The sequence below is a fragment of the Equus caballus genome, chromosome 11 (assembly GCF_041296265.1).
Source record: "Equus caballus isolate H_3958 breed thoroughbred chromosome 11, TB-T2T, whole genome shotgun sequence".
In the NCBI taxonomy this organism is placed as follows: domain Eukaryota; kingdom Metazoa; phylum Chordata; class Mammalia; order Perissodactyla; family Equidae; genus Equus; species Equus caballus.
The window spans coordinates 19,339,907-19,362,509 of NC_091694.1; the positions used below are offsets into that span (position 1 = coordinate 19,339,907).

General features: G+C 52.9%; 2 protein-coding genes across 12 annotated transcripts; one reads left to right on the forward strand and one right to left on the reverse strand.

Annotated features, from left to right (window-relative positions):
* Positions 1-3,934: 3,934 nt before the first annotated feature.
* Positions 3,935-11,515, forward strand: ATXN7L3 (ataxin 7 like 3). 8 transcript variants are annotated; one of them, XM_023652431.2, is made up of 13 exons: positions 3,935-4,076; positions 5,434-5,544; positions 5,843-5,975; positions 6,179-6,350; positions 6,542-6,639; positions 6,827-6,849; positions 7,155-7,221; positions 7,371-7,456; positions 7,786-7,854; positions 8,127-8,170; positions 8,439-8,510; positions 8,604-8,761; positions 8,878-11,515. In XM_023652431.2, the coding sequence occupies exons 2-13, from the start codon at positions 5,494-5,496 to the stop codon at positions 9,024-9,026; spliced, it is 1,122 nt and encodes a 373-aa protein (XP_023508199.1). In that variant the 5' UTR covers positions 3,935-4,076; positions 5,434-5,493; the 3' UTR covers positions 9,027-11,515. The 8 variants fall into 8 exon arrangements, with proteins under 8 accessions (XP_023508199.1, XP_023508202.1, XP_023508201.1 ...); XM_023652434.2 differs by having other exon boundaries at positions 7,428-7,456; XM_023652433.2 differs by having other exon boundaries at positions 7,176-7,221.
* An 82-nt stretch (positions 11,516-11,597) lies between these two features.
* On the reverse strand, positions 11,598-15,745 carry TMUB2 (transmembrane and ubiquitin like domain containing 2). 4 transcript variants are annotated; one of them, XM_005597340.4, is made up of 3 exons: positions 15,606-15,745; positions 13,084-13,650; positions 11,598-12,853 (listed from the first exon to the last, which is right to left on the reverse strand). In XM_005597340.4, exons 2-3 carry the CDS (start codon positions 13,623-13,625, stop codon positions 12,487-12,489), a joined length of 909 nt encoding a protein of 302 aa, XP_005597397.1. In that variant the 5' UTR covers positions 13,626-13,650; positions 15,606-15,745; the 3' UTR covers positions 11,598-12,486. The 4 variants fall into 4 exon arrangements, with proteins under 4 accessions (XP_005597397.1, XP_001495626.1, XP_023508205.1 ...); XM_001495576.5 differs by having other exon boundaries at positions 14,925-15,689; XM_023652437.2 differs by having other exon boundaries at positions 15,258-15,669.
* Positions 15,746-22,603: the final 6,858 nt, after the last annotated feature.

Consider the following 22,603-nt stretch of genomic DNA (forward strand, 5'->3'; position numbering starts at 1 on the left):
TTCCTGTTGCTCCGTGAACCTCCAATTATCACCCCTAAGCAACATTCCAAAAGCTGCAGACTTGTGCAGCTGCCTGTGTATCCTCTGGGATATCCCGCAGGCGCCTCAGACCTCAAGACCCAAAACGATCACCAACTATCTGCTCATTTAATCTAGACACCAGGGTGTCAGCCTTGACTCCTCTCCCTCTTTCACCTCCACATTTATTTGATTGCCTAGACCTGTCCATTCCACTTCCTGTATCTCAAATCTGTCTGTCCTCCGCTGCTGGCCTATTCAAGGCCACCACCATTGCTTACCTGCAAAGACTTCCTAAAACTGGTCTTCCTGCTTGCTCTCTTGCCCCCTACAGTCCATTCTGCACACAGCAACCAAAGTTGTCTTAAAAACAAATCTGATTACTTCTGTACTTGCGATGTACCATGTCTTACCATGACCCTACAAGGCCCGGTCTGTGCTTCCCTTCTCCCACTCTTCCTAATCACTCACAGCAATCCAGCCAAGTGATTGCTCTTTTGTTCCTCAAACATGCCTACCACAGGACCTTTGCACATGTCCTCTCTGCCCAAAATGCTATTCTCCCCAACTCTACACATAACTGGTTTTCTCATCCTTTGGGCCTCAGCTCAAATGTCACCTCATAGACAGGCTTTCCCGGACCACCCTCTCTAGAGAGGCCTCCTCCTACATCTCCTTGTTTATGTATTTGTATATTGTCTATCTCCCCAAGTAGAAGACACTTTACCGGCTTGTTCATTAGTCATCCCAGCATCTAAAATTGCCTGGTATATATTTGACACTCAAACATTTGTTGAATGAGTGAATAAGTAGGGTCCACAAGGCCCTGGGGGATCTGTTGCCCCTGCTGGCCTCTCTGCCCCAACTCTAGCTACACCAGCCATCCATGTCTCAAGCACACTACACCCTCTCCCCAGGCCTGTACACTGTACATAACCATTTTCTCTGCCTAGAACGTTCCTCTTCACCTCTCTGCCTAGTTAATTCAGGGCTCCACTTAAATGGCCACATCCTCGGGGTGGGGGGCGGGGAGACTTCTTGACCCTTGCCAAAAAGGTCTCCATGCCATTTGTTAGGCAGCCTGGATGCCTTCAAACTCAAGGCTTATTTCTTCCACATCAGGCTTTGCTGGGCTGTGAGCTCTACTAGGGCAAGCTCTGTGTGTCTCTAGCTCGTTGCTGCAACCCCAGGGCCTCACCCTGAGCCTGGACCAATGCAGTCCTTAGAGTTTATTGACTAGTGCTAACTGTGGAGAATGGGCATGTGCCCAAAGAGGTCACCACCACAGAGCAGCCCAGGCCAAGTGCTGAATGAATAGTTTGATCCAGTTGTAAAGGAGTTTGGTGTGAGGAGGGCCACGGTGGGGAAAGTGAGGAAGGGTGTATGTAAACAGGGAGGAGACAGCAAGGCTTCCTGGGCGTGTGTAAATTCCTTAGGGCAGAATGTACCGGGCATATTTAGAGACTGAAAAATGAATCAGCATCATTAAAGTGGAGAATTCCTGATTCACACTGTGGCGGTTCCTGAAGGCCTGGCCTTGCTCTTGTGCAGGTTCAGTCGCCTTCTGAGAGTCTCTACCAGGTGATCCCACGGTAACTCCAACATGGTCGGAACCGAACTCATCATTCTCCTGTATCCTCACATCTCCTCCTCAGAGTTCCCTGCCTTGGTTAAAGGTATTTTCAGAGCCTCTCTCCCCTTTACCCCATACACCTGCATCGATAATAACAATCCACTGCTTCTAAGGTATTATCCAGACTCCATGCTCCAGAGTGATCTACTTAAAATGTAAGTCTGGTCAGAGGATTCCCTATGAGGACTCCTCATGGCCTATAAGGTTAAAGCCGACACATTCCTCAGCACATCCTTGGTCCTGTATGGTCTGACCCGCTCCCCTCCTGCTGCCTCCCCACCCATTCCCATGTTCCAGCCAGTCCCCAGACTGAGCCATACTTCCGAAGCTTGCTGTTTGGGATGTCTAGTGCCTTCTTGGTCTACCTTGACCTGGTTCATCTCCCACTACAAGAAGCCTTTCCTGACCAACTCTCTTACATCATTTTATCCCTCCTCTTAGCCACCTCTGTCCTCTATGTATGTCTCTCTAGTTTTCATCATACTGTTTGGCAGTTATTTTCCTACAGGTCCCACTCCCCGCAAATTGTGAATTTCCCAAGAAAGCACAACTGTCTTATTTCATTTCTGCATCCCAGCAGAGACGCACTGTAAGAATTCTTACAAAGCAGTAGGAATAACAGCCAAGATTTACCCAGCACTTACACTGAGCTGCGAGTTTCACATGCACTGACTTGCCAATCCTCACAACCACCTAATGAGACAGGCACTATTATACCCGGTGACAACAGAGGAAACTGAGGCAGCAGAGAGCTCATTCGCCCAAGTTCATTTGTCAAGTCCACAGATTTAAATTCAGATCTGACTCCTGGTCTTTACCACTTAGGACTATCTCCTTAATAAATGTTTGCCGAAGACGAAAGCCAATGATGGTCCCAAAGTATATGATTTAAGACTTCCCTCGTTTAATCTTATCTTCTGAGGGGAAAGGGCTGTTATACACCCGTTCCAGAACTCCAGACACAGAGAGTAACCGAGATGGGAGCGCCAGTCTAGCTATCTACCGCAGCTGGGAAAGGCCCTTTCCTGAGGAGGTAAAGGGGGACTGTGAGAGTGCACGGATATGAGCACACCCAGGGGAGTAGCACTGGGTCGGGGGAAGGGTCTGGCCAATGCCAGGCAAGCTGTCTGAGAGGTGGGGGGTCCAGCGTGGGTTCCGGAAGCAGGAAAGGCGAGCAGGTGTGGGATCTAAATTAGGATGAGACCGGGGAGGGCGCTGCGCTCGGAAGGGCACAGCTCGGCCTCCGCCCTTAGCGGAGGACCCTCATCTCGGGAGTTTGTTGGTTCGAAGGCCCCGGAGTGGGCTGAGACCCGCCCAGAAACAGTGGGAACGGAGGCTCGGACAAGCCCCTTCGGCTCCCCGGGTGTTCTGCCCTTAGGTGCTAACCGCGCCGCACTTCAACTCTGGCCTCTTCACAGAAGTGCCTGCACGCTTCGGGGTGAACGCCGGGGTAGGGGCGCTGGGGGGGAAGAGCCGGGAGCCCCGAGGGAAGGGCGGGGGAGCCTGGGCCGGAAGGCGTCCCGGGCTCCGCTGGGAGCCGGCGCTCTCTTTCGACGCCACCCGCAGCCCCCGCCCCGGAGCCGGCCGGGACGGCACAACGTCTCCGCCCCCAGCGCACCGCGCACCTCACCTTGAACGCCGCTCCACCCACCGCCACCCTATTGGGCCGGACGGACGGAGGAGGGCCGGCGATTGGCCGAGGTGCCTCCCGAAGGCCCCGCCCATCTCCCCGCCCCCGTCCCCGTCCGCCGGTACTTTGGACGGCGGCGTGGCGCCCCTCCTCCCCACCCGGTCCCCGCCCCCTGGAGCAAATGCTGCCGAGCTGCGGCCGCGGGGCAGATGCACGCGCTCGGGCCCTTCTAGCAGGCGCGAGCAGTCGCTGGGCGCGCGAAAGCGAAAGAAGGAAGAGGAAGGGAGGGCGGGGGCGGGGTGTTGAGGAGGGGCGGGAGGAGGAAGAGGAGGAGGTTGGAGCGCGCTCGCGCTTGGCCTCGCGCCCGCGCGGAGGGAGGGGGAGAGGGGCGCGCGCGCGCACGCTCGCGTTCTCGCTCGCTCCATCCATCCATCCTCCGGTCGCGGCACGCGCGCGCGCTCCGGGCTCGCGCCGCACCCCCCGCCCGGGAGAGGCGGGCTGGAGTGGGGGGCGGGGGGAGGGGCGCGCGGACGGCGCGCGGACTGCGCGCGGGCGGGGTGAGGTGAGGAGGAGGAGGCGGCGACGGGACGAGAAGGGAGGGGAAGGGGCCATGGCCGCCCGGTGAGGCGGCGAGGCGGGGGGGCGGCCCGACCCCCCGGCCCCGGGTCCTGGGCCCCGGGGAGAGGCGAGGACGGACCGACGGACATGGGGCTCCGGAGCAGCCGCCGCCGCCGCCGCCGCCGGAGGACGCGGCCCTGAGAGGCCGCCGGGCCCCGGCGCGGCCCCCCGGGCGGGGTGAGTACGGGACGGAGACGGGGACGGGGGAGGGGCCTGCGGGGGGCGGGGGGCGGGGCCCGAGGCGGGGCTTGGGCCCCCTCCCCCCAGGTCTGGGTCAGCGCCCCTTCCCCTCCCCCAGGGCCGACGCGGAAACGCCCGGCTTCCCCCGGCTTCCCGGCCCGGCCGGGGCCCCCTGCTCTCCCCCTGTCTGGGTCCCCCCTGGGCGGGGCAGGGCCGGCCGGGGAGGGGGCGCGGGGCCTTTGTTAGGGAGCCAGGCCCCAGCCCCCGGGACAATAGAGACACCCTCCCGGACTCCTCTCCCCGGCCGGCCGGGGCTGTCGGCGGGCGTGGAAGGAGAGGGGCCGGGACGCGTCCCACTCTGCCCACTCTCTAGGGGTCGGTCTGTCCCGGGCCGGCGCCGGCCTCCGGCGGCTCGGCTCTCCTCCCCCCAGTCGGTATGATGCAGCAGCAGTGCCGCAGGGACGGGGGAAGAGCCGAGGCCCGGCCTCCTACCCTCCCCAGTGCCCCTGGCTCATTTGTCAGTCCCCACCCCACTCGAGGCCGGCACCTCCTTAAACTCGTACCCCCCGTTCAGAGGGGCCCCGGACTGTGGGCAGTTTCTGAATCCTTTGGTGAGGATTCCTGGACTTTGGGGCTCTTGGAGAGACTTCCGGGCTGATCCTGAGGGAGGGAGGGTGGTTATCTAAGAGAAGAACAGGTAAGGGGAGTGCCCGCTCCTGGCATGGCATGCCATCCCACCGAGCTCTACCCCGTCTTGCTCGTGGTGGCTAGAAATGCCCCTTGAGCTCTAGGTTTCTGTGGGCTCTCCTCCCCTCCTGGAGTGGCAGGCTTATTTCAAGGGAAGACAGAGTGGGGTGAAGGTTGTCGGGTCCTAGGGCCATTCCTACTTCTGGTAGCAGTACCCCCCCAAGTGGACATCCTGGCAGAAAGCAGAGGTGACTCCGAGGAGAGCCTGGGGAAGGGGGGCCTGTATTTGGGAGTCTGTGCAGTTCTTTGCCACACCCTGTGGGTTTGCTCTGAGGCCTTAGAGTTCCTTCTCCTCCCCCTGCTGCATTGCACCATGGGTATCGAATAGGGGTTTGAGTTTTGGGGACCTGGGGTGAGCTGCTGCCTCCTATAGACCCAGACTCTGATTGGCAGGAGAGTCCAGGGCCTGAGTTCAGGCCTGGGAAGGACAAGGCTGCCTTTGGGTTTCAGGCCCTGAAGGACCATGTAGACTTAGTGAGCCTAGGCCTTAGGGAGGGGTACATGCTGATGCCACGATTAAGCTCTGGGCAGCAAGGTGCGGAGGGGAGGTGGCAGTCTTCAGAGGTGTCTTGGACTCACACCAACACCCCCACTCCCGTGTGTGCAGCCGTGTTGCCGCCCGCTGTGCTATGAGCAGTCAGAGCGCCGTCTCCACAAGAGTTTACAAATGAAAATGGAGGAAATGTCTTTGTCTGGCCTGGATACCAGCAAACTAGAGGTGAGGGCTCCCCCACGTGTGCCTCTAGCTCTTTCTCTCGATGTCTCTACGGTCGCTATATCTGGCATCCACACCAAAGAGGAATTGGGATAGTCAGCCTTGTTCCTTAAAGGGAATAGCCAGCTGAAAAGGCCCAAGGATCTGGAAGAAGAAAGAACACGAAGTCAACATGGGGAAAATGGCAAAGAAAGCATTATTTTTGGCCAGGGTGAATTGGCAGGAGATTTGGTTGGTAGAGTTGTTCTCAGTTCAGGGGTCTGTGACTGTCATGACGGTGGATGTTCTCCCCTGGGCCCAGGCCATCGCTCAGGAGATATACGCGGACCTGGTCGAGGATTCTTGTTTGGGATTCTGCTTTGAGGTACACCGGGCTGTCAAGTGTGGCTACTTCTTCCTGGACGACACGGACCCTGATAGCATGAAGGATTTTGGTGAGCTTCAGAGTTGAAGGAGAGCCGTCTAGCCCTGTCCCGGGAGTGCTGGGAGGTTCCTTCTCTAGCAACCGCCCCAGATGTAGAGCCTGGAGCTCCTGTGAGCTTAGGCAAGGGGTGGGAAGAGGCCATGGGACCATGGGTGGGAACAAGAGGTGAGGGTCCCCTGCCCGCCCTGATCGCCACGCCTCTCCTGTCCCCAGAGATCGTGGACCAGCCGGGGTTGGACATCTTTGGACAGGTTTTCAACCAGTGGAAGAGCAAGGAGTGTGTTTGCCCCAATTGCAGCCGCAGCATTGCCGCCTCCCGCTTTGCTCCCCATCTGGAGAAGTGCCTGGGAATGGGTCGGAACAGCAGCCGGATCGCCAACCGCCGGTGAGGGCTTCTTCCCCTGCTACAACCACAGCTGCTCGGCTTTTGCAGGCTGTACCTGTGTAGGCCCCCAGGGACATTTGTAGGGACCAGAGGGTGGGTTGTGCCTGGCCCCAGATGCTCCATTATACCTCTGAAGTTGGGGGCAGAGAGAGGTGGCAGCCTTGATCCTTTCTCTTCCCTACTCTTGGCAGGATTGCCAATAGCAACAACATGAACAAGTCTGAGAGTGACCAAGAGGATAACGATGACATCAATGACAATGACTGGTCCTATGGCTCAGAGAAGAAAGGTGTTTGCGGGTCTGGGGAAACTTGGGGGGCATTGGGGTGAGGGGGGCAAGCAGGAATTGGTATGTTATGGTCACAAGTTATCTTGAATGGGCTGTGGGGCCAGAATGGAGCTTTGTACTTTTCTTTAGGTGCCCTTAGGTTGGGAACTTAAAGTGACCCTGCCCTTTATCCTTTTGTCTTACACAGCCAAGAAGAGAAAATCAGATAAGGTGAGAGCCGGGGCAAGCATGAGGGAAATTGGGCGAAGGACAGATACCCTCCCCTTTGGGCAGGGAGTCCTCGGGTGTCTTGACTCAAGTCTGAGGTCATTGGGTGCCTCTCTGGGTTCTGGGATGAGGGTGTCTGTGGTGGGCAGGAGGGCAGCAGAGGCCTTGGGGGATGGGGGAGGTGGGAATATGGGTAAACGAGCCTCTTACTGGGGAGGAAGGGTAGGAATTTGAGGATGTTTCTTTGTCAAATCTTTTTTCCTTCCCTGGGTTCTCGGCTCCCCCTTATCGTTACCCTTTCCCCAAAGCTATGGTATCTCCCATTCCAGAACCCCAATTCCCCTCGAAGATCCAAGTCTTTAAAACACAAAAATGGTAAGTGGGGCTGGAACAATGGGAGTGATTCTAGCTGTGTCTTCTGGGACATGTTGCTGGAGGGTGGAGGTGGGGGCTTGGGGACAGGGGTATCGAGGGAGGGCCTGTGATCCTTCTGTCACCCCCACTTCCTCTCTGGTTATTTTCAGGGTTCTCTGTCTGTACCTCTGCATCAAACACCCTTCCCCTTCTTTTTTCTTCTTCAGGGGAACTTAGCAATTCGGATCCTTTTAAGGTGAGTAGGGGCTGCCCCTCTTAGGTTGCCTCTCATTTTCCTTGTGAGAGTTGAGTGGGATTTGGACAACTGGGGAACACAATGCTGACAGGCAGAAGCACTAGATGGGGTATTTAGGGCTTGCATATTTATGTTCTTTCTGGGTTCCGACCCCTCACCCACATGATAGAAGGTGGGATGGAAGGAATCATTGGAACAGTGCTGGGCAGACCTAAGGCCTTCTCACTTAGAAAGGGATGAGAGGGGCTGATTCTCCACTCCCGACCTCCAACCCCCCACCCCTTCTTTGGCTGCCCCTTCTCTAACCTGTTCCTCTGCTTCTCCCCCAGTATAACAATTCAACTGGGATCAGCTATGAGACCCTGGGGCCAGAGGAGCTGCGTAGCCTGCTCACCACGGTGAGGGACAGGGTAGGGGAGGCCCTTGGGAGTGGGCTGGAGCCCCAGGCAGTGGTCAAGGCCCTGGAGGAGGCTGGTGACGTAGCAGTCAGGGCCATATAGTTCTCTGTTTGGAATTAGGTTTCCTGGCCAGTGGTGGTCCGGGACCTTCTGCTCTGGATGCCTTGGGACCATTTCTGTTGGTGCAATCTAGCATTTGTACAGAAGAGAATATCTAGCGTCTAGAGTAGGTTCCCCTCCATCCCTCCTTTCAGCTTATATTCCTCTTCCAGCAATGTGGGGTGATTTCTGAACACACCAAGAAGATGTGCACAAGGTGAGCTCAGAACCTAGAAAGGGGGCCAGGGGGCCCTCCTGCACACTCACCCTGGGCATAGGTCGGGAGTACCCCTAGTCTTGATCAATGGGACTCCCACCCTTCCCCTCCCCTCCTCTGATGGTCAGGCCTTCGGCCACAATCTGGGGGCTCTCCATTCATCCCTTCCCTTTGTCCATCCCTCCTACCTCTGCTGAGGGGAGAGGTTCACCTGAGTTCCTCAGACCCTTCCTGCCTTGTCAGGGCCTGATAATTATTTCCCCACCAGGTCCCTGCGCTGCCCCCAGCACACAGATGAGCAGCGGCGAACCGTGCGGATTTACTTCCTCGGACCCTCCGCGTAAGTGACTCTCCAAGGAAGGTGGTGGGTTGTGGAAGGTTAGGATGATGATTGGTATCCCTACAGCCCTTCTTTGGCCCCTCCCCTTTGCAGTGTCCTTCCAGAGGTCGAGAGTTCCCTGGATAATGACAGTTTTGACATGACTGACAGCCAGGCCCTGATCAGCCGGCTTCAGTGGGACGGCTCCTCTGATCTCTCACCCTCTGATTCAGGCTCCTCCAAGACGAGTGAGAATCAGGGATGGGGTCTAGGTAAGTGATCCAGCTGGGCCCCAGGGGCTCTGCGCCTGAAGTCAAGAAGTGGAAGCACTTTGTGCTCTCCTGCCACAACCCTACCCTCATCCCTTGTGCCTCTTTCTCTTCGAAAGGTACCAACAGCTCTGAGTCACGGAAAACCAAGAAAAAGAAATCCCATCTGAGCCTGGTAGGGACTGCCTCCGGCCTGGGCTCCAACAAGAAGAAGAAGCCAAAGCCACCGGCACCCCCGACGCCCAGCATCTACGATGACATCAATTGACTTGGGTGCAAGGGATAGCCTTTGGCTGAGCAGAGCCCTCTCTCCCGACCCCCACCCAGGCGGCATAGCCTGGCAAATGGACGGCTGCTGGGGGTTTGGGCTTGGGAAGCTTGGTGGGCCAGGCAGGCAGAGGATCCAATTATGCACCCCTGGGGGGTGTCAGGGTCCTCTGCGATGGAGCACGACCTCTCGGCATGCAGGACTCAGACCTGGACATATTATGCCTTGGACATAAATTTGGTGGGGAGGCGGTTTTCCTATTTATTCTGTGAGTTACTGGATGTCCAGCTAGGCCAGGGGCCTGACCTGGGCACTGTGCCAGGGCACTGCCTGCCCCCCACCCCAGGAACTGGACTAAGCCCTGCCGAGGAGCATTGTGGCTACCCGGGAGGCTGTGGGTTGGAAGCTGAGCCTGGAGGGGGCGCCTCCCCCAGCTGCCCTCAGCAATGTGAACGGGTCCGGTGCTTGGAGCTGAGGGACAGGGCTGGGCGTGTCCTGTCTGTGTGCAGAATCCTATCAGATGCCCCCGATCCCAGGGGTAGGCAGGCACAGCAAGCTGTCTGCTGAGGTAGGCGTCCAGAACTGCCGCCGCCTTCCCTGCCCCTCACAGGGGCAGCCCTTTTCCCTCAGTCCCCATGGGCCTCCTTGGCAGCAGGAGCTGTCCTTTTGTTGTTGGGTGCCAGGAAAGGGCCTCCAGCCTCTACAGCTTCAAGGAATGGGCAGGGGGAGGGTAGGAAGAGGGAGCTGTGTATCAAAATGACTCCCCCCTACCTTTCCTCCCTGACCCAGGGCTGGTGAGGAGTGGGGCCCAAGGTGGGAGGGAACGGTGCTGCTTTATTTGAAATGTTTTCTTACCTCATTCCCTGCCCCAGGAAGGGGCCCAGCCTCACCCTCCTGGGGTGGCCCCATGTTCCTCCTGCCTACCCTGCCCCACTGCCCTACCGGGGCAGCCCAAGTTCCCAGCTGCTGCTTGCCATCCCTTCTTTCACCTTGACCAGCTTCAGTTCCTCTCTCAATGCTCCTGCCTCCGAAGCCTCCCGTTTCCCCTTCCTTAGCCGCTTTTAAGTTATTTATTCTGTACTTGTGGTTTGGGGCTCTGAGGAAAATCCTGATCTTTTACCTCTCCCCTTTTGCTAGAAGTGGGGTGGGAAGAGAGGGTAGTCTCTGTGCTCTGGGTTGTCAGTGGAGGGGGAAAGGGTGTCATGCCTAGGCATTGCCTCTCTGTGGGACTGTCATGCCAGTGTGCCCACCTGTCTGGTCTACATCCTGAAGAGATGTACGGTCCCACCCCCACGTGGGCACCATCACTCCCAGGAGCCGAGCTGGAGGACTGCAGTCTGGGCTGGGAGCAGAGCTGACTGACACAGGGATGGAGTTGACCCTGAGCCATGTTCTCTGGCACTTGCTGGACGTGTCCCCTGCCCTCCTCTCAGGAGGAGCCATCCCACATTTGGGTAGCTAGTACCCAGGACTGGACGGACTGATTTGGGTTAGGGACCCTAGAGGGTTAAGGGAACAACAGAGATAGGGCTGCAGTACCCTGTCTGGGACCCCAGTCTCCCCCTGGGGTGGTTCTGATTGTGGCTGACGCCTGGTTACAAATTGGTTTTTAACCCAAGAATTGTGATTATTTTTTAAAAAGCCAAACAAATTTTGGCAGGAGTTAGAATAAATCCTGGGGCCTGGGCTCCTCTGTTCTTGACCCTCCACAGCCTTCTCCCTCTAAGGGGAAGCCAGAGGGAAAGGAGGATCTCAGCCAGCCTCCAGCCTGCTCCCAAATGAAGTCTTGAGAGTAGGTTGAAGGTGAAGGGAGGAAGGCCGTGGGCCACTCTCCCTTCTGAGAGGCAGCTGCAGCTCAGGCCCTAATACACCCTTTCCCCTCTGGCCTCTCCCTTTCCCCCTTCTGGTCACAGGAGGGAGAAGTGGGAAGTAGTTTGGGAACTGGTTTGTCCACATCCACTTCCCCATTGTTCCTTGGCCCGCCCTCAGGGCAGAGCCCCCTGCCCAGGCTGGGTAAGAGATGGGCTTGGTCCAGCAGGGACCCTGAGGGAGCAAACCCCTTTCCTCTGGGGAGAGTGTGCCCCCCTACCATGTAGTTGAACAGGGGCTAGGAGCTCCCCACTCCCTTCCCTCTAACAGCAGGCTGTGTGGGTTTCAATTCCCATCCTCCCCACCCCGGCTAGGTGTCGTCCACCCTGTATTCTATCATGTGTCTGAGTGTGTGGGGGGGTTCTGTACTAATTTCCATGGCCGGTGGCTTTTCCTTCCATGCATCACTCCCCCCCGCATGCCCAGGGGCCACCTGCCTGGCATTACCGCATGCTGGGGTCATTGGGGGAGGGGGGTGGGGCTCACGCTGTCCTGTGGTCTTGAGATTTTTATTTTTGCATATGTAATCCATCCTGTACAGGTAGCTAACTTTGTAAACGCTGTGTATTTCCCCTGCCCCCATGGCTGCTGGTGTAAATAAATTGCATCTCCCGTTGGTAGCCCAGCCTACCCACCCTCATTACCATGTTACTAGAGGCAGAGCAAAGCCATTCTTATAATGTCACAGAAAGAGGCTCCACAGCCACAAAATGGAACTTTATTCAGTCACAGACACTGACCATCCAAGAGCCCCAGAGGCAAGGGCCTGGGGCCCAGTGCTCCATATCCAGAGCTTGTCCTTGGAGTGGGTAGGGTAGGACACTGGCTGAGGGCCAGAGCTGTCTCTTGCTTACAGCCTCAGGCCTAGGGTAGCAGCAGCTGTGGCCTGGCCTCTCCCAATGCTGGGGTCTTGGCTTTGTGCCCCAATCCCCTTCCTGACTGAGCTCTATAAAGGACCATTTAAAAAAAAAAAAAATACAAGCAAAGTGCTTTGAAAAAAGGGAGAACACTGGAAACTGTCCAGAACATGGAGAACACCCTATTCCTGCTACAGGGGTGGAGGGAGAAGGCAGAGGCAGCTGGGTGCCGTAGGGAAAGCTGACGCGATCTTCCTGCCTGCCTGTGTGATTTTAGTTTCATAAGGTGGATATTTCTCTAGGGAATTTAAAGATCCTCCAGGGTCCCTACAGAAGGATGCTGGGGCCATGCTGAGCTGCCCTGGCAGGCAGCCCTGGGTACTGAGGAACAGACATGCAGGACAATGAGAAGAGCTAGGCCACAGCTGGGAGGGAATCCTCAGAGCCCAGACTCCCCAGTGAGCTGGGCCACCAGCTTGGCTCTGAACTTCAGGACCCTAAAAGTGAAGGAAGAGGACATTCTCATTTCTACCTGAGTTGTGCTTGCACAGAGGGGATATCTGTACCCTCGTGAACGTGAAGGGAAGGCCCTGTTCTGCCTCCAGTAGCCTATGGAGGAGGACCTACCTTATCCTTTCCACCCCTCCCTCCCAGGCCCTTGGGCCCAGCTCTGGCCAGGAAAGGGGGAGGCCATAAAGGAGGAAGACCATGCCTTTCATTTTCTCCCTACGTCCTTATCGTCCATACATCCCAAATACTAGGAAGCTGAAGAAGACGGTGACTCCCACCAGGGAGACAGTGGCAGGTGCTGTGAAGAACTGGCGGTAGTTGATACGGAAGTACCAGACCACACCCAACAGCACCACAAACACAGGCACCATGAGGCTGCCCACACTGACGCCAAGGCTAGGTGGCTCAGTGGCCGAGGAGGGAGCCAGGGAGGCTGAGGGGCCTGGAACAGCTGACCCTGGGGGTGAGCGGTGGCAGTGAATCACACAGTGGTCAGTGATGTTCAGGGAACGCAGTGTGCGCGCTGGGTCCTGCAGCAGGCGGCCCTGGTAGATCAGTTTCATCTGGCTCTCCTGTCCAGGGAAGTACTTACTGGATGAAGGAAAGAGACAGAGGGTGAGAAAGGAGAAGCCAAACAGGCCTGGACCAACAAAGCAGGGCAAGGGGGAAAACTGAAGGGTGGGTTTCTAAGGAAGTATCCCACCCACTCCTAGTAGGGGCTGGATCTGACACTGTTCCCATGTCTATACCAGCTTCCTCCGAGGCAACCAACAGCTAGGGGCATGGGGTATGAGTAGCCTCCCACTTTCCTGTGCACTCACCTCTTCAGGGCACCCACAGTATCCTCCGGCCTAGCCACAGCCAGCTCCTCGGTGTCATTGAGGAATTTGAGCCGCACATTGATGAGGCCAGGGCTGGGCGGGAGGCAGGTGTTATCCTCAGATCTCAGGGGGGCCTCTGGACTGCTGCTCTCTGGGCCCACTTGTCTTTTGGGCAGGCCTTGGATGTCAAGCAGATGCTCAAGGCTGGGCTCAACACCACCCCCAGCTCCAGGCTCCCCTGTGGAATCTCCCCCACCTTCGCCAGCCTCTTCAGCCTTCTCATCATTACCCTCTGATGGATGGGCAAGTTCCGTTGGTTCTGGGGTGCCTTGGCCCGCCACCAGATGGTCCACATGCCCCAGGTGGAGGACGGATGTGTCGCCAGCTGACACAATAGTGCCCAGGAGCTGGTTGCTACCGCTGTCTGCTACGTAGGTAGAGAGCCAAGCTAGGACCAAGGCTAGAATCAGCACCACCACACCTGCCACCACAGTCACCTCATTACCCACACCCTCAATGAAGGTGACATCAGAGAGCTCCATGGCCTGGCTGCTGACTGGGTCCACGCTGCAGGAACAAAGGGGGATAGCATCAGCAGGGAATGTGGGGTTGCAACCTGGTTTCTAGTTTGTTTAGGTTCTAACTGACCCAGCCATGAAAGAAAATGGAGTTCAGTGTCCTGTAAAGGGGGCAAAAAACCTTCCTAACTCTGGACCCCCAACCTAAAGCTAAGGATTTACCCTTCGCCTCTAGTGTGAAATGCTGGCTTTCCGATTCCACGCCCTTCCTCTCTCATCCTCCAACCCCTCAATGAGCATGGATCATCAGGAAAACCTTAAAGCTTTGTTGCTGCTGCTGCTGCTGCTGTTTGTTGCCTTTTTGGTAGGTGGGGAAAAAAATTTGCTTCTTTGAGCCTGAGTTTCTCTAGGATTCCTATCACTTGAAGAAGCCTCTACTGTGGCCTCAGAGAGACAAAAAAGCCTGGAATATTGTATGTGAGCCCCCTTTGGAGGCACAGTGCAGCCACTCTTGCCAGATTGTCTCATTTGAACCCTGTCTCATTCATGGTCAACAGATCTAGGTCCAGATGTCAAGAACCAAAGAAAATCAATTTAGCCTCAAAAGCAGAGTGAGACCACCCCGACGGGACAACTCTGTAGGGGCCATCAGCAGACACTTCGCAGCAGACATTGTGTCTGCCTCCTCTGAAACTCTTCCGGCAAGCCCTGGAGAGCAAAGTAGCAACAGACAGCAGAACACCACCCTCCTGGGTCATCACAGGCTCATAACTTCAAAACCACTACCTGAGTGGAACTGATTTAGAAAAGATTCCAAAATAGCTCACAATCCATATCTCAATCTCTCTTCTTGTGCTGTGCAGGTTCTCCCTTGGCAGTTTCTTAGAAAGCCTGGAAGGATCTTGGCTGGCTCCTTGGAGTACCTACTCTCTCCCTTGGAGAATCTGCTGCTTTCACAGCTGTCCCTGGGCAAATCCAGGCTGATGATTATCATTAGCAGACTATTCTCACAGCACCTATAAAACTTCATTATACTTATCTACCTGTCCATCTCTCTACCAGACTCCGGGGAGGCAGGGATGACATGGATTACTCTCTGTACCACAGTAGCCAGTACAATGCCATAGTAGTTGCTCAAAGAATATTTGTGGAACATACCAACATCTGAATAGCTCCCACATCCTTATTTAGTAGATGGGCCCTGGAGTCACAAAAAAACAAGTATAATCCCGGTCTTGCCTTTTACTAGCTCTGAAGCCTCGAATAACTTTCTCAGAGCCTCAGCATTCTCATCAGTAAAATGGGGTTAAAAATAGTACCTACCTCATAAGGTTGTTCTGAAGATGATGGAAAATCATCGAAGCAAGATACTTAGCACAGTGCCTGGCACATTGCAATTGTTCAATAAATAAAGGGGAGCAATTATTTATCACCCGCACGACTAACCCCTGATGGTAAGAAGCTTACTGTCATTCTCCCTGGTTTACAGAAAAGAAAACTGCGGCGAACAGAGGCGAAGACGACTGGCACAGACACAGGGAACTTTCGTGGGCAGGGGCCGGGCAGGACGCCAGGGCTCCCACCTCAGAGGCCTTTGCTCCCTCCTCTGCCTCCGAGCGACCCTGCCCGCCCGGTGTGGAGGGTCCCCGACCCTGCCTTTTCTGAGGCGAAGGCTCCGCGTCTGGGCGGTCCTATTCCCGCGGCGCTGGAGAGGGGTCCGTGGGCTCACCCGAGTCGAAAGGCTGCCTGGTCCCGGCCGCCGTTCCCAGGCCCAGTTCGCCCAGCCGGTGAGGGGTAGAATCGGATGAGGGGGTCACAAACCATCCACACCCCTCAAACTTCGGGGCGGAGCCGGGGGGCTGGGGGCGGGGCTTGAGTACGCGGGGAGTCATGGGAAATTAAAGGGGGCTTGGACTGGTACTGTGCCTGGATAGGGAAGGAGGTCCTCACCTGAAAGGGCCAGACTAAGTGTTTTGACTTTGCCAGGACGGCCCGTGGACTCACCTTTCCGCAGGGGCCGGGGGAGGGGCTGGCTATCCCTGATTCTGTCCAGGTTCCACTCTCTTCCGGCTTCTCCCGGAAGCTGTTAGAACCGGAGACAGGAAGTCCCGCCTCCGCGCCTGGCACTGATGACGCAAAGCTACGTAAGGCGGGCTGACGTAAACGTATTCTTTAAATAAAAGGGACGGGTTTCTCAGCGAAATGAGGGGCGGAGTCATTGTTGGCGGGATCGCGGCCCTCCGGGGGCAGGGCCACGCCTGGTAGGCGTGGCCTAAGGAGCCGAGAGATGCGGTGCGGGGCCAGGAGGGGTCGGGGGAGGTGCTTGGGAGAGGGGCGTGGCTCCGCGCTGGAAGACCGTGCTGGCTGACACCGCCGGGCAGAACCCTAGCGGCGCTTCCTTCGTCCTATCCTTCCTGTCCCGGCCTTGCTCCCAGCCTCCCGAGCTGATTGGATCTATTACTGCTCTGCAACGCACACTGCGCTCCCGTTAGCGGAATCAGTGAGGACCGGTATCCCTGTCCTCCAAGAGTTCGACTCAGGGTTAGTCGAGTGACAGACAAGGTGACTATTTAATCACCATCCGGTGCTCCGAGAATGCGGCCCCAGGTAGTGTGGGACCTTGGTAAATAAGGCAAGAAACCAGTTCAACTAAGACACGGATTCAGCCCGGGCTTAGGACACAAGAAAAGCAGGAGCCCAAAAAAGGAAAAAAAGGTTCAGCTTCCAAGAACTTATCTAGATTTTTGCAATTAAAACTTTTCCTAAAGACGTGCTGGGGTTTTTTGTTGTTTTTTGGTGGTGTTGATTGAAGTATAAATAATGAAGATGGGGCAAACTCAAGCAGGAGCTCGGTGGTTTTCACCAACTGAACACACCGGTGGAACCGGCTCTCAAATTAATAGAAAATGACCAAAGAACCCCCTTTCTTGTCTTCTTCCGGCCACTAACTTCCAAAGAGTAGTCACTATTCTGACTTGTCACCATAGATTAATTTTCTCTGGTATTGTACTTTGTATAAATGGAATCAAACAGTATGTACTCTCCTGTCTGGCTTTTTCTTTTCCTTTTTAAGTCTTTTTTTTTATTGTGGTAAAATATACATAAAATTTACCATTTTAACCTTTTTTTATGATCTCTAGTTGATGAAGAAACTCTTATTTTTTTTAAGTATGTTTTATTATTTTTTTTTTTGAGGAAGATTAGCCCTGAGCTAACATCTGCCATCAATCCTACTCTTTTTTTTTTTGCTGAGGAAGACTAGCCCTGAGCTAACATCCGTGCCCATCTTCCTCTACTTTATATGTGGGATGCCTGCCACAGCATGGCTTGACAAGCGGTATGTAGGTCCACCCCCTGGGATCCAGGCCAGGCAACCCTGGGCCCCCCGAAGCAGAACATGGGAACTTAACTCCTGTGCCACCTGGCCGACCCCATGTTAACCATTTTTAAGTGATTAATTCAGTGGAACTAAGCACTGTCATAATGTTGTGCACTCATCACCACTCTCCATTTCCTATACCCGTTCATCCCCCTCCTCTGTTCTATTTCTGTCTCTATGAATTTGCATATTCTAGGTTTCTCCTGTAAGTGGAATCAAACAATATTTGTCCTTTTGTGTCTGGCTTATTTCACTGAGACTGTTTCCAAGGATCATCCATGTTATAGACCATATCAAAATTTCACTCCCTTTTAAGGCTGAATAATATTCCGTTGTATGGGGGTCAGACTGGTGGTGCAGCAGTTAACGGCGCATGTTCCACTTCCACGGCCCGGGGGTCGCTGGTTCAGATCCCGGGTGCGGACATGGCACTGCTTGGCACACCATGCTGTGGTAGGTGTCCCACAGATAAAGTGGAGGAAGATGGGCATGGATGTTAGCTCAGGGCCGGTCTTCCTCAGCAAAAAGAGGAGGATTGGCCACAGTTAGCTCAGGGCTAATCTTCCTCAAAAAAAAAAAAAAATCCGTTGTATGCATACACCACATTTTCTTCATCCATTCATCATTAATGGACATTTGTGTTGTTTCCACCTTTTGGCTATTGTAAATAATGTTGCTGTGAACATTGACGTACAAGTATCTGAGTCCCCACTTTCAATTCTTTTGTCTGGCTTCTTTTGATCAACAGTTTGTGAGATGAAAGGTACTCTTAATTTCTGCATACATGTACCTTTTGAATTTAAAGCTTAGTGTTTTCATTTTGAAGAACACAGGTGAGGGCAGGGCATCGTGGTACAGTTATACAGAATTGTGAAGAATGAGTAGAGATTTACCAAACAAAGTTCCAAACAGAGAGAACAGCAGGTCCAAGGGCTCTCAATAAATACTTGAGGGAATGAAAACCACTGAGTTGAACCATTGTTAATGCTTTTCAGAGTTTATGATATGCCAGGTACTAGCCTAAGCACTTCACATACATTATTTCATAGTGCTCTATCAAGTAGCTCTTATTGTACCCATTTTACAGGTTTGGAAACTGAGGCTCAGAGAGAATGAATAATTGTCCAAATTATGCAATTAGTGGTATAGGTAAAGTCCTCCAGATCTCTCTCTCTCTCTCTTTTCATATATAAATATATACATATCTTTTATATATATATCTTCATACATATACGTATATACCTTATAGGCAATATTTGGTCCCCTACTTTTTTCACTTAACACCATACCATGAAGCTTTTCTCATGTCATTGAATATTTTTATAGCATCATTAATATAGTTTTAAATAGCTGTTCAACAGTATTACCTTCCGTGTTGTACTATAATTTTTAACTATAAACTAATCATCTCATTTGGATGGACATTTAGATTGTTTTCAGTACTTCATTTTTAAACAGTGCTTTGATAAACATCTTTGTCTTTTTTTTTTTTTCCGGCTTTTTCTCCCCAAATCCCCCCAGCACATAGTTGTATATTTCAGTTGTGGGTCCTTCTAGTTGTGGCATGTGGGACGCCACCTCAACGTGGCCTAATGAGTGGGGCCACGTCTGCTCCCAGGATCCGAACTGGTGAAACCCTGGGCCGCCAAAGTAGAGTGTGCGAACTTAACCACTCCGCCATGGGGCTGGCCCCTGTATGTCTTTGATGACAGATTTTCGTACACATCCATGATTTTTTTCCCTAGGATAAAAAATCCTGAAACTGGGACTGGTGGGTCAAAGGGTGTTCACAGTTTTAGGGTTTTTGATACATGGTGTCACATGGTCCTCTAGAAGGTTGTGCCTCTTTCCATTGCCACCAGCAGCGTGAGTAACACCCACCAGTATTCCCTTCCCAAAAACAATGTAGCGGCTGGAGAGGAACAGGGAATAGATGGAGGAGGTTTGAGAGATGTGAGAATCCTGAAGATGTTTATGAACCAAGAGGAAGGAGCAGAGGAAAAGTGAAGATGAAGGCAATCTGAGAAGGGAATAATTGACTGAGCTCCCTCTGGAGCCCTGAAGCAACGAGCCAGTGGTCGGGCCTCCCCTGCAGAGGAGGTGGGAAACGGCTTTCCCACTGCCCCATGTGCCTCGTCCATCCATCTGGGGTTAGGTACACACACTCTGTGTTCCCCAGGCTGCATGGACTGACTTGTGCCATGGCATTTTTCACAGTACATCGTCATTTTTTATTTTTCTGTCTTACCAAATTCCTTGAAGACAGGAACTGTGGTTTTTTTCTTTTATCATTCCAGTATCCCCAACATCTATCCCAGCACCTGCATACTTGATAAAGATTTTTTAATGAATGATAGATGGATTCAGAGAAGGTGCAGGGAAGAGACGGGGAATTTGACTGAGTTCTCTCGTCTGCTGGTCAGAGGTGAAGTCTTACGGCCGTGGCAGTGAGGAGAATGGATGGAAGGGAAGCAGGAAGGCTTGGCTAGGGATGGAGATAGACTCGGAATGCTCAGCAGCTGGGATGGAGGGTTCCAAAAAGTGGAGGCTGAGTCTGACAGGGGATGCGTTTTGTAAGTGTGTTCAGCAAAGGAAAAGATGCAGTTGAGTTAAAGTTGTTTTGAAAGAGCTTGCAGGGTTAAGTTTTGACGGTGGAGGAATTATGTAGGAGAGGAAAAGCGAGGAAAGAAAGCAGCCTGAAGCTGGGACTATATCACAGCCCAAAGCTGGTCTCTTTTTTTTAATTAATTAATTTATTTATTTTAAGATTTTATTTTCCTTTTTTCTCCCCAAAGCCCCCTAGTACATAGTTGTATATTTTTAGTTGTGGGTCCTTCTAGTTGTGGCATGTGGGACACCACCTCAGCATGGCTTGATGAACGGTGCCACGTCTGCGCCCAGGATCAGAACCGGCAAAACCCTGGGCCACCGAAGGGGAACGCGTGAACTTAACCACTTGGCCACAGGGCCGGCCCCTTGGTCTCTTTTAAATACAATAAAAATTAAAGATTAACAGAGTATTTTAATGGATCTTAACTTCTTGGACATTTTTCATGATGTAGTTTATGAAATATTTATTTTTCCTAAACTATTGAACTTAAGTATTTTTATACTTTTATATGCAATAAAGATGGTTATAGAATGGTGAATGTATCTGTAAATCCTGGGATGCTGCCTTAACTAAATATGCTTATAGTAAGTCCGTTTTATTAAAAACCAAAAAGCGCTCCTTCCCTAAACACTAGATGTTATTTGTTTCATGTTTGCCAATCTGAAAGGCAAAGGGGCGTCTGTTCCTTTAATTTGCATTCATTGAATTACTAGTTTGCACATTTTTCATATTTCATCAACCACTTTGTAAATTAACTGTTTGGGCCTTTTGCCTTTTCTTCCCTCAAAAGAATTTTTTAATTATTTATTTAACAGATTTTTTTTTTTAAAAGATTGGCACCTAAGCTAACATCTGTTGCCAATCTTCTTTTTCTCTTGTTCTCCTCCCCAAAGCCCCCAGTAGAGAGCCACATATTCTAGCAGTAGGTCCCCTGGCTGTGCTCTGTGGGACGCCCCTCAGCACGGCCTGACGAGCAGTACTAAGTCCACACTCAGGATCTGAACCGGCAAAACCCTGGGCTGCCCAAGCAGAGTGCAAGAACAACACCGTTCCGCCACAGGGCCGGCCCCAAGAATTTTTTTAAATTTCATAAGAATGCATGGATACCCATTTGTAAAAAATTCAAATATGGACCATAAACAGCCCCATGGGCACAGTCCCTCTCCCCTCCCCACAGGGGAATTCTTGGGTACTTGCCGTCCAGGCCTCGTTCTATTCATCTGCAATCATGGGGTTTGGTTTGTTTGCTGTACATATTGTCTGCCAACCTGTTTTTTCTCCTTACCGACAGTCTTGGAAATCTTTCCAAGGCAGTACATACGCCAGTCACTTGGAATCCCTCCCCAGTGCTTTCCTGCTGCGGGTGCTACCCTTTGTAAGGGCTATGCTGAGTTGTTGCAAGCAATGCTGGGATGAATACTCCCATATGCATCAGCCTTTTGTGTAAGCGGGGAGCAATGTTTAAGGGTACTGCTAAATGGCCCACCAAAGAGGCAATTTCCGTTCCCACCAATTGGATGTGCAAGAACTTATTTCTCCATATCTTCACCACACTGCATATTATCAATATTCAAAAATTTCCCCCAATCTAGTGAATAATATCGTATTGTTGTTTTCATTTGCATTTCCCTGATTGCTGGCGAGGCTGAGCAACATCATTCATTTACTAGACAGATATCTGAGTGTCCCCTCTCTGCAAGGCACTGTACAGGCTCAAGTCAACAATGTTGATGTCATTCCTGCCCTCACAGATCAAGGAAAGGAAAGTTTTTAGCTGCAGATATTTTTTCCAATATTTTGCTTTTTAATTATGTCTATGATTTGATGTTTTTATAAAACCAAATTTAAACTTTTTCTCTATCCAGATCTATTAATCTTTTATGCTTTTATCCTGACATATCTTCTCCTACCCCACAATAACATACATAATCATGTGTACCTTTGGGGGGTTTGGCTTTTGCTTTGTTGTTTCTTTTTTGTCTTTTGGAGGAAGATTAGCCCTGAGCTAACATCTGCCAATCCTCCTCTTTTTGCTGAGGAAGAGTGGCCCTGAGCTAACATCCGTGCCCATCTTCCTCTGTTTTATATGTGGGACGCCTAACACAGCATGGCGTGCCAAGCGGTGCCACATCCGCCCCAGAATCTGAACCGCCGAACCCCGGGCCGCCGAAGCAAAACGTGCGAACTTCACCGCTGCGCCAGTGGACCGGCCCCTGGTTTTTTTTTTTTAAAACAACTATCTTTTTGTAGTTGTACCTATAACAGAAAAGGCCACGCTTGGGGTCTGCCTGCTGTAAGGGTGTGGACAGCTCAGCATCCTCCTGACAGGGAGGCTCCCGGCTTGCGCCTAGGACTATAGAGGATTTCCCTCTCTTCTCTCAGGCCTGAGGCTCTGTGAAATTAAGGCAAAAACGTCATCCAGAAAGAAGAGGTTGCTGCTCTGCATAACGAGGTAAAAGACTGTCTTCATGTTGATGGAAGAGAACCTCCACAGGGGCCAGCCCGGCGGCGCAGCAGATAAGTGCACACGTTCCACTTCTCGGCCGCCCGGGGTTCGTGGGTTCGGATCCCGGGTGTAGACATGGGAACCACAGAAGAGTACAAGGGAGCAAAAAATAAACATGGAGTGACAGGTGTCTCCACCATATTTCAACCTAATGACATCCACGCTTTGGTTCTGTGCACAAATCATTTATTTGCGTTCATAAAAACTGGCTTGGCTTGAAAACCTTCCTCTTAAAGACGAATGGTGGTACATTTGACTCTGGGACCAGAGGAGGGAGTGAGAGAGGGAGGGGACAGCTGGTGGTTGGCCCTCCTGTCACAGGCCCTAAGAGACCACGAGTGTGGTGACCACCGTTTCAGACACCATGCATCACTGGGGGGTGAAGGTGGGGGACACACAACCACAAACGGGTCCCAGGCATCATGCATTTATTCCTCCCTCAACAGCCCTTTACTGAAATGCCTGTTCAAGGAATATAAGCCAGTCTCAGCCTCGTGGAGGCAGAC

Coding starts and splice junctions, on each gene's coding strand:
- ATXN7L3 (XM_023652431.2), top strand. CDS start 5,494: ATGAAAATGGAGGAAATGTCTTTGTCTGGCCTGGATACCAGCAAACTA. Junction 6,351..6,541: donor AGCCGGATCGCCAACCGCCG/GTGAGGGCTTCT, acceptor TACTCTTGGCAG/GATTGCCAATAGCAACAACA. Junction 7,855..8,126: donor TGCGTAGCCTGCTCACCACG/GTGAGGGACAGG, acceptor TTCCTCTTCCAG/CAATGTGGGGTGATTTCTGA.
- TMUB2 (XM_005597338.4), bottom strand. CDS start 15,425: ATGGTTTGTGACCCCCTCATCCGATTCTACCCCTCACCGGCTGGGCGA. Junction 13,651..15,330: donor CAGGCAGCCTTTCGACTCGG/GTGAGCCCACGG, acceptor TTGTTCCTGCAG/CGTGGACCCAGTCAGCAGCC. Junction 12,854..13,083: donor ACTGTGGGTGCCCTGAAGAG/GTGAGTGCACAG, acceptor TCCTTCATCCAG/TAAGTACTTCCCTGGACAGG.